Below are 10,784 nucleotides of genomic sequence, written 5' to 3'. Positions count from 1 at the left end.
GCTACACAAAGTACACATACACAATAACACATTTTTATCTATACATTCTGTGTATGTTTATCACAGTAACTGTATTGCCAGTGAGAGGTTGGACCATGGAATCACAACATTCTTTGGTTTTCAATTAACTTTCAGATGACAGTTCGATCTCTAGAGTGCACTATTTCTGCAACAAATTGATGTAGGATGTTATCATTTCTGTGCTGTTATTTTGAAAACATTTAATTCTGCCTCTCCACACACACACACACACACACACACACACACACACACACACACACACACACACACACACACACACACACACACACACACACACACACAGTGTTATCTATTATTAAATAACTACTAAAATAAATATATGTGGCCTATGTATTTTTTTTGTCTGTATATACTGTGTACCTCAATGCATAATACTTCACCAACTTCAACTTCAACAACCAGTCATGTACTCCAGTTTTGTAGTTTTATTGAATTGCATCACTCTACATCATCTAGAATTTCAACAAAGTAGTTTATAGACCAAATATGTTTACTTGCATCTCTGCAATAAGTCTCTAAACTTAAGGAGAGAAAGATGTATTATTGAAACATACATAGGAATTAGAATATTTCATTAAACATTGCCATAAAAGTGAATGTTCATTCTTGTATGCCATTTTCTAGTCTCATATATATATATAGTCTTCTTCATATCGTCTTCTTTTTTAATATAATAGGATTTAGTTTATTTTGTCTCCTTCTTATTGGAATACTAGAAAAGAAACAGGAAAATAAGGTAAGAAATGCACAAAACCCATTGAAGAGTAGCATGGCCTAATACTACGGCAAAGAAGTTACTGGACATTCAGTTGACATGCACTCAGGTGGAGGATAGAAAAACAACAGCCATAGAAGGAGAGAGCTATGTCAGTCGTCAGTTTGGCAAATTCCAATAACTCTTAGTTTAAACCCGTCAACACAAGTTCTGTATACACACAGCAAGCTCTGGAGTGTTATTTTATCGTTATTTCTATTTATTTATTTTATCCCATGATTTTGTAACCCATTCTTTCACCCGGTGCCAATTCCCGCTACTCTCCCTCTGGTTGGACGTATAGCGCGTGGAAGGAACACGTTATTCCAACCAGTTCCTGTCCAGGGGGTCAGGAGGCTGACCAGGGGGAGGCAGTATAGAGTATTTTTTATTTTGTGAGGGTACCTACCCTAGGGGTCACGGGGAGAACATGCAAACTCCACACAGGAAGGCCCTTTCGCCAGCCCCACCTAGGGTATGGGTGCTGATGACGCGGACCAGAGAACACGCCCACAGCGTCCCCGGTGGGGAACGAACCGGGACCTTCTAGCTGTGAGGCGACAGCGATACCGACTGCGCCACCGTGCCCCCTGGAGTGTTATTTTGAATGAAAGTGTAAACATTGAAAGGGACAATTTCCCCCACATGACATTCTATTGTTGAACATTCAAATGTGGACTCTGACCGTATTCTACATTTCAATGACATAACTCTTTCATTGTATGACGAAGCACAGGTTGCACTGAAGAGTAGGAGGATAGAAAAGAACAGGTTGCACAGTCTCAGGAGCGTTAAGGAATGTATCAACGATGTAAAATAATAGTATTGGCATCTTTGACCTGTCCACGTCATATCCATAGAGTTACAGGTCATATCCAGAACCCACACAAAGCTGGGCACGACAATCAGTGAGAGCCTTTAGATCTCATGGGTTGCATTCAGCTGGGCACGGTATACTTTTAAAACTATGGCTATATGTCATTAACATGTAAACTTCAACCCATGCATTATGGCTTTTTGTGTCGTCGTGATGGGATGGCCCCTGCCTGGGCCCTGGGAAGCAAGCGAGAACCGGACACAGTTTGGGCTGACACGGGAGTCTAAACAGTCTGTCACTAATTGATACATGAGTGGATAACACATCCCGGTGCTTGTTAATAAACATTGCTCAAAGAGATACAGCATAAAAGTTAGTCCATGCTTGTTCTGTAGGCATAGCAACATTTATTTATTCATATATAAATCAGGTCTCTCTTATGTCATAACATTATACACTTCCACATTCCACATCATCATGCCCAGCTCAATGCATCCCAGAAGCTCAAGGGAGTAGAATAGTAGTATCAGTTTAGCTGGATAATATCTCCATTAATAGTTGTTCCCAGAACAGCAATGAACTATCACAGGGTCCATTACAGTACATACAGTAAACTGGAAGGTGACAAAACTAGTTGTCACTCACAGGTAAAACTGGAGATACATTGATCAGTGTTATATGGATGGCAGATGGCAAGGTATATTAGAACTATAAAGCGTGGAGTGAATCATAAACAATCATATCTTCAACAAGAAAAAATATGTTTAAACAGTATATTATATAGTTCAACCATTTCTAAATACTCTCGTCATACTCAATAAGCAATATATATCTTTAAGTCACAATAATCATTATATATTTTTTTTACATTGTGCTTTCGGAGTGAGAGTCCTGATTGTGTTTACGTTCATGGGCTCGTGGGGGGCGGTGTTTGGGGGCGGGGGTTGAAATCTGTGTGCTGTAGTTGAAACAGAGGTGGGCTTAATTTCCTGGATAGACACTAGGAACAATAATGAAGGAACACTCACGGTCACGTGTCACGGAACAGGAACTGTCAACAGGAACTGCGACGATGGAGTGTTCCAGCAGAGGTGCTAGATACTAGATAGACGTGGTTTGCTTTCCCCCAAAATATTGTTATTTATTATTATTACAGCCTACTGCTGCACAAAGTGTGAGAGCCCTATATGCTCTATATGTCGTCCGTCAGACTGCCATTTCCATTTTGGACCAAACACATACTGTACTAGCAATAGCACCTCTGCTGTAACACTCCATCATCGCAGTTCTTGTTTACACTGTGCATGTGCAAACCTCCCGCAGGAGTGTTCCTTCTTTATTGTTCCTAGGATAGACACAGGGTATGATTATGGGGTTTTCCATAGCAGGATCGAGGTACAGAACTTGGCTCTGCCCAGATTTGGACCTCGGGAGATTTGTGTTCAAAATAATTTATATTTATATATTTATTTGATTATATTTCTAGTGAACTTGTTACTTCACAGGTGGTGTACAACACTGCTGTTATTGCAAAATATTGTTCACTGTGTTCATTAATAATCTGCTAGAGCCGAGTTTAACACATTGTGTGAATCTTATTCTTGAATTAGGTACACCGAATACTGTATATCACAAATATAAATTAAAGCTGTTCCACACAAGTGATTTGGAGGGCTGTTAATGACGCAGAGATGCTTCAAACCTCTTATAAAAACATTGTGATCTGTGGTTTATGGGACTGTTTTGGTACCATAGTGGCAACAACACAAGGCTAGTGCTGCACAGTCATTATGTCAGTAGGTCTCACTTTAACATCACAACAAACAACAAGTCATCCTTTAAAAACCCTGTACAACCTCCTCAACCATGTGGTGACGTTTAAGGCTTTAACATTAATGTCATTCAGATGGGAAGCTGTCTAACATTCCTTATAATAATGAGGAGTTTTCATCACTTTGAACAAAGATGTGTGTAGCTATTAGTGAGTAGGAAAATTTGCACCGTAGCACTAAAGACGTCAATAATACGAATATAATAATAATAGAACAATGTCTTTTATATGTAAAATCTCTACTAGACTTATACAGCTAATATACTGTAGGCTACCAATCGCCAATTCAGACATTTTATACATAAAAAAGGAAGGCAAAAAAGAACACAAACTTTAGCTGCATGATGGAGAATACAGAGATGCTATCCCTAGTTCCTACCTCCCTAAGTATTCACTTATTCTCCAGCCCAAAGGTAGCAGCTCAATTATTGTTGTTTAAGACAAAACATGCTCACGATGTGTAACCATTCATTTCACTTCTAAAATGACTCTGATGCCGACAACTTCTCACCATTATGCCTACACCGGTAACATGACAAGAAAGCTAAACGAATGAGTCTACCCCAGTGATTCACTTAGAACTTTAAACTGCTACTGTCTCAGCTGAGCACCACATGGGGAAAAAACTGTGCTGTGTCGAGCCAAACACATGTTGGATATGCTGGAAAGTGGCAAAGTGTGAATTGAATAGCGACACGTTTTTAATATGCGTGTCGATTTTCCAAGACACCCGTATGCGTTCGGCCCGGGTACAACACATCACGTGTCCATATCTACCATGAAATGACAGCTACATTAACTAACTCTACTTTCTCTATCTGCTACCTATGGTGAACTCATCACAAAAGGATAGGGAAAGAAAACTCAATTCAATGACAATACCCAAATAAAATCACCCCAAAAAGCTAACTGCTACATGAGAAACCCCATGTTCCTTGCTACATGAAACAAATCTGCCTTAACGTGACCCAGAGCTAATTCCATTCAGTACATGAAACCGGCCTAACATCTCAGGCTAGCTAGCTACCACGGTGAGATGCAAACGCGAAGAAGTTTTTTTTAAATGTACTGTTCAATATTCACTGCAGTTGACACCATTCATTTGCACTGTGTAAACATGTACTTACAAAAGTGAAAGGGTGAGGGGAGGAGTGATGCCGGGGTGGGGGGGTGGGCGGTTGGTTGGGTGGGTGAGGGTGGTAGTGATAGCAGGGGGGAGATAAGGGGGAGAGGGGGAGATAAACGGTTTAAGGAGGACGTTCCAGGAATCACGGCGCGCGGTCGTACCTCTCCGCCATCAGTCCCTGTTCAGGCTGCACCAAGCAGCTGCATGAGCAGAGGATGGGCGGATGGATGGAGAGAGGGATAGATTGAAGAGGTGAAATGAAGCAAGACGTGTCAAGGAAAAGGTGTGAGGAAAGTGGAAACGCAGAGGTAGAACATGAATGAAAGCAAACATGAGGAAGAAAATGAGATAGGATACGTGATCATGTTCAGGATATGGAGATAAGTGAGAACAGAGAGCGAGGGGAAAGAGAAGAGAATAAAGATCAGGGAGGGAAGAGACAAAGAAAGACATTAGAAGTTAGAAAACAGAACAAGACACGTACAGCTATCAGTGGCTGTCTGCCAAGCATCACATCAAGCTATCGACTCTCTTTGCTTTGCCTTGAGGCTATGGACATAGGCCAGCATTGATTATTTTGATTACTGCCATTTACAATAAAGTACAAAGAGTACAAGGGAGTTTTTCCACATCTGCTTGGAGCTTAAAAGTAATAAATATTACACCTAAATAGCCTCCCAGGGTTATCTGAGGGCACTGCATTATCAGCCATTCTGAGCCGTTAATACCGAATGAGTGTTATGATCTGCACAGTTCACAAAGAGGACACATCTTCTTTATCTGTATTTAGGCACACGCTTCGAATGTTCCGATAATCACCAATATGTTCTTATCAAGACCATGCAATGGTGCAATATGGACATTTCCTACATACTGCCTCCGCGAGTAGGTGACTAGGAAACACTGAAGTGAAGTTACTGCCGCCGAAGTGAAAACATTGTGAAACTGCGCTATAGGCCTACAACAACTTCGCTTTATGTTTACTTATGTGAACGGTTAAGGTTAGAGTTAGGGCTAGATTTAGGGTTACAGTTAGTAGTCGGACAACGTGCCAAACGCGACGTCGGACAACAACGTCAATATGTAAGAGATGTCCATACTGGCTTGATGAGGGCTGATGGTGGAGATTAAATCATCTGATAAAATCCGAAACCGCTAACTTAGGCCAGGTGCTGGATGTCAAGGCATCAAGGCAAAGGAAGGAACATCCGCACACTTGTTTATAGAGCTCCAGAGGTCTTCATCAGAATTTGCCTGATGAACGATCGAAACGTTCTCTAGGACAGTGGTTTCCAAAGTGGGGTCCGGGGACCCCCAGGGGTACCTGAGGGAGTTCCAGGGGGGACCCATCTATTTTGTTCATGTTCATAAAGTGCTAAAGTGTTTAAAGCAGTGGTTCCCAAACTTTTTCATGTCAAGGACCCCCAAATTGACACTACTTAGCCCGTGGACCCCCATTTGAAAAGATATGCCAGGGACCCCCATAAGAGAAGACGTACACATTTAGACGTCTACATTTAGACGTCTGTATACATTTAGACCAGTGGTTCCCAAAGTGGGGTCCGGGGACCCCCAGGGGTACCTGAGGGAGTTCCAGGGGGGACCCATCTATTTTGTTCATGTTCATAAAGTGCTAAAGTGTTTAAAGCAGTGGTTCCCAAACTTACATTTAGACGTCTACATTTAGACGTCTACATTTAGACGTCACTCTGTATACATTTAGACCAGTGGTTCCCAAAGTGATGTCCGGGGACCCCCAGGGGTACCTGAGGGAGTTCCAGGGGGGACCCATCTATTTTGTTCATGTTCATAAAGTGCTAAAGTGTTTAAAGCAGTGGTTCCCAAACTTACATTTAGACGTCTACATTTAGACGTCTACATTTAGACGTATACATTTAGACGTATACATTTAGACAGTGTCCCCCTGAGTGCCTTCCCAGTGCCTCCCCAGTGCCTCCCCAGTGTCTCCCCAGTGCCTCCCCAGTGTGCCCCCCGAGTGCCTTCCCAGTGCCTCCCCAGTGTGCCCCTGAGTGCCTCCCCAGTGTCTCCCCAGTGCCTCCCCAGTGCCTCCCCAGTGTTCCCCCCGAGTGCCTTCCCAGTGCCTCCCCAGTGTGCCCCTGAGTGCCTCCCCAGTGTCTCCCCAGTGCCTCCTCAGTGCCTGCCCAGTGTCCCCCAGTGTCCCCCCAGTGTCTCCAATAGCAATACAAGAGCAATAATACAAATTAATCTTAATGTATTAATCTTATTAATTAATGAATCAAATTAATTAATTAATTAATCAAAATTGCGGCCTGTGCCCAGCACCATGCCAAAGCTTTTTCCTGCAGGAAACACTGCTTGTGGTTGTAAATATATTGTTATCCGTGTTGCGAGGATGAGAGGGTACCTGGAAAAATATCTACCCCAAAAGGGGTACCTGGTCCAAAAAAGTTTGGGAACCCCTGCTCTAGGAAACAAGTGTGCGGATGTTCCTTCCTTCTGTTCGATCTGCACTGAACATTGGATTGTATTTCTCTCGGTCCCTTCCCTCCTCTGATCTGTTGCATTGCAGCACTGACCTGGCACTGCTACAGTAGAAAGAGCCTCCGGCTGGCACAGTGTGTCCACCTTCACATGCTGAAAGGCTTTGGTGGGGGAGGACTGGAGGTGCCTGTATACACAAGACATTAAAAAAGGGTTAGGAAATCACCCGCACACATACACTCACCCGCACACAGCCACAGTTTCTGTGAAATGAAACAATAAGGCCATCACACGGCTAGCACTTTCAATCAAAATGACACTGATCATCCCCTGTATCGCTTCTTTAACCTCATATGCCATCTGGACAAAGATACATAATCTTGCCCTGGAAAAAGGTTTTAGTTTTAATGGGAGTTTTGTTCCCTCAGCCATCGCGACATTAAACAAATAGGATGGTTCTGTATACTGTGGGGACCTCATGTGTTATGTCCTCTGTGTTGTTTTTGATGCGAGTGTTTGGAACAGACTGTGAAGACGAATATCCTTCGGGACAATGAAGATTATTATTATTATACACACCCACATCTAATGTATACTTGTATGACCTCTGTGTCCCTGAGGCTGGGTCATCACCATGCTGGCTTGTGGTGGACATTTTTGTCAAATATCCATTTTTGCCACGGACATTGGACATACACAATGAATGACGGACAATAATATTACCACCAGAAACACTAAATAGCCTAAATGGGTCCATTTGGTTCTATTTGTGCACTCTCAGAGTTAAGGGGGTCCTTGTAATAAAACATTTGAGAACCATTAGCACTAGTTGGCCTCTATAATACCAATACGGTATGTTAATAATATGTAACTCTGGCTTTTAGTTGATCCTTTAACATCTTTGTTGTTATTCATGTCCTCACTGTATGGCATTAATGCTATTTTAATGTTGTTTTATGCCTTGTTTTTTATAGATGTTTCCTCCATTGCTCTGAAAAGCAGTTTGAGTTGCATTATGTCATGTGTGTCATATTCAGAAGAAAACCTGGAGACTTGACATTCAGTAATTGGGTCTTCAAAATAAGAACATTATAATGGTGTGTTGTAGACTGGCATGACACATCTGTCCGTGTAAGGACATATCGATGACCCCTGCTCTGAGGAGATACAGTTTCAACTGAAAAGCAGAATCTTCCATCTACTGTACAGACAGCTACGTCAGCAGTCTCTAGCCCATTTTGGGCGGGAACCCCTTTTGGTGTAAGCATTATGTTACGCTTTAGCTATTGAAAAATAGCAGATCTACAAGCTCATAGCGCGCCACCGAGTGGCGCGCTACGAGCTTGTAGGTCTGCTATTTTTGAAAAATCGAAGAACGACTGACATAGAAACATAGCTTTTTCAGAAAACTGTCATTTTCAAACAGACACTTTTAGAATCTGATCTCAGGTCAGAATGGGCTAAACTCCATCCCCAGCAGACCACCTGCACCATCACTAAATCATGACGACCTCAACTAACTCCAGTGCTTCAGCAATTCTGTGGCAGAGTGAATGTCTGAAGACTCCTAATTACATTTGAAGATGCTGCACATTTTCCAGTTCATGGCGCCTACTCCTACATTAATGGATGTATTAATGACCACATTAAAGGGCTTTCACTTTCACGTTGGCATATTGGGCAAAATATTCAAAGATTTACTCAAATAAAATACAAAAATGACAGAGGGTGTGTGGGCTGTGGGTGCTAGGCCAAGGACACCAATATTAAACTAGGTAGAGCCCACACACCATCTTCAGAAAAATTATACATCATTGAAATGTTTTGAATAAGGCTTAAATGGCTATTGTGAAGCAGAAGTGAGAAAAAAACGTATTTCAGCTTGTTAATTAAATCTGTAGGAGAGCACTCTCCGAATACTGGAGCCAGCATCAAGCGTTACAATGGAACACAGATACTGACTCAACACAAACCAGTCAAACTTTAGCTTCAATACTTTCATCCTCTCATCAGGGAGACACTGAGACACTTCTCTCAGTCCATTTCTGAACCACAGGTCAAATGTCAACAAAGATAAACAGCTGACACTACTAAACTAATCTTGCCTAAGGCAACACAAAACAGGATTGGCACTAGGAGACAATAATTAAAACACAGCTTTGAGAGGAACAGAAAACAGCTGCTCCTATGAGTTGCTCGTGAGTTCTTTAGTTCTTTAGTTGCTCATGTGTTCTTTAGTTCTTCCTAAAATGAATAACATTGCTTCCAAATTTCCTCGACAGCCTTTGTACATTTGTGGACTTTTCTTCCGCCCCTTTTTGTTATGACCAGATGTCAAAGGCAAATTATTTCAACTTGAACTGAAATGAAATGAAAATGCTGGAAAAAGGGTGGCCTGCTTAAAGCAAACATCAAAAGTGCATAGACTTGGCTGCCACATGGTGCCCCTGTTATTTTTAATTAGGCTCTAAACAAAGTCCATAGACTTGGCAGCCACATGGCATGACGTAATATCGGAAAGCCATGCGTTGGAGGGGGCTATAGCGCCCCTCAAAACAAATCAGCCAATAATGTTTTTTTGTTCAACAGTCAAGACGGTTAAGCTCACCTCTTCCATTCCTCCTCTCCATCCCAGAACTCATAGACCACGAAGGACAGGCCGTCTGGCAGACGCACCGCAGTCACACTGGAGTGGAGAGAGAGAGAGAGAGAGAGTTAGGATGGATGGGAAGGCAGGGCGGTGCAAAGGGAGAGTCGCAAATAGGATGGTGGTGGGTAGAAGAGCATGAAGAGTGGAGAGGAGAGGAGAGGAGGTGAGATGGAGGGAGAGAGAGGGAGGGACACGTACAGTAAGTCACTAAAGTACACATTAATTAACCCATTCTGACCTGAGATCAGATTCATACGAGGTTTCCACTGGACACACACACTGGTCTGATTAACCCATTCTGACCTGAGATCAGATTCGATTTTCGATTCGATTTTTCAAAAAAATAGCAGACCTACAAGCTCGTAGCGCGCCACTCGGTGGCGCGCTATGAGCTTGTAGATCTGCTATTTTTTTAATAGCTAAAGCATAACATGATGCTAACACCAACATGGGTTCCCGTTCAGAATGGGTTAAAGACATATTGCTGTAATAAAAACAAGACACAGAACAGACGACAGAGAATGTGGGAAAAAAAAACACATGACTTGTTTTCTAGCCCTGTGCTGTGGCTGCAGCACATTTTGCACTTACGTAAAAGTATCAATAATGCAATTTAGAAATACTCTATTTATTAAACGTACAAGTCTGGAATTAATTTTGAATTTTACTTTAAGTATTGGTATACCAAAATGTGCTTAACGTACTAAAAGTACTTTTTATGCAGAATGTCTCATTTCGAGTTTTCAAATGTATACAAATCCTTTGAAAATAGCAGATCTATAAGCTCAAAATGTGTCCCACCGTGACGCATTGTGAGCTTGTAGATTGGCTATTTTCAAATTGCTGAAATGTATAGGGCTGAAGTGGTTAATGTATGTTTTGTAATAATAATCCAACTCTACAAAGTAAAGTAGTAAAGTTTTCAAAAAAATGTATAGTGGAGTAAAAGTGTACAATATTTTGATCTGAGATGTAGTGGAGTAGAAGTAAAAGTATTGGATATTGGAAATAGTCAAGTACAAATACCTCAAAACTGTACTTAAGTACAGTACTTTGCACCCCTGCTACTTATGTCATAAGATGATGGCAAAGTATAAACTA

The 10,784-nt window shown here is 41.8% G+C and overlaps 1 protein-coding gene across 1 annotated transcript in view; it reads right to left on the bottom strand.

The window, feature by feature from the left end:
• Positions 1 to 2,823: 2,823 nt before the first annotated feature.
• Positions 2,824 to 10,784, bottom strand: part of necab2 (N-terminal EF-hand calcium binding protein 2) — a gene marked incomplete at its 5' end in the record, with an annotated part of 161,536 nt that continues 153,575 nt past the window's right edge. The window contains 3 exons of the mRNA XM_080761801.1: positions 2,824 to 4,770; positions 7,129 to 7,220; positions 9,642 to 9,719. Of these exons, the coding sequence (XP_080617927.1) occupies positions 4,742 to 4,770; positions 7,129 to 7,220; positions 9,642 to 9,719 (199 nt within the window). The 3' untranslated portion in view covers positions 2,824 to 4,741. The remainder of the gene's footprint in view (positions 4,771 to 7,128; positions 7,221 to 9,641; positions 9,720 to 10,784) is intronic.

Source organism: Protomyctophum bolini, assembly GCF_963924005.1.
Source record: "Protomyctophum bolini genome assembly, chromosome: 4".
In the NCBI taxonomy this organism is placed as follows: Eukaryota; Metazoa; Chordata; class Actinopteri; order Myctophiformes; family Myctophidae; genus Protomyctophum; species Protomyctophum bolini.
The sequence above is the reverse complement of the archived record's forward strand: the minus strand, read 5'-3'. Positions and strand labels throughout refer to the sequence as shown.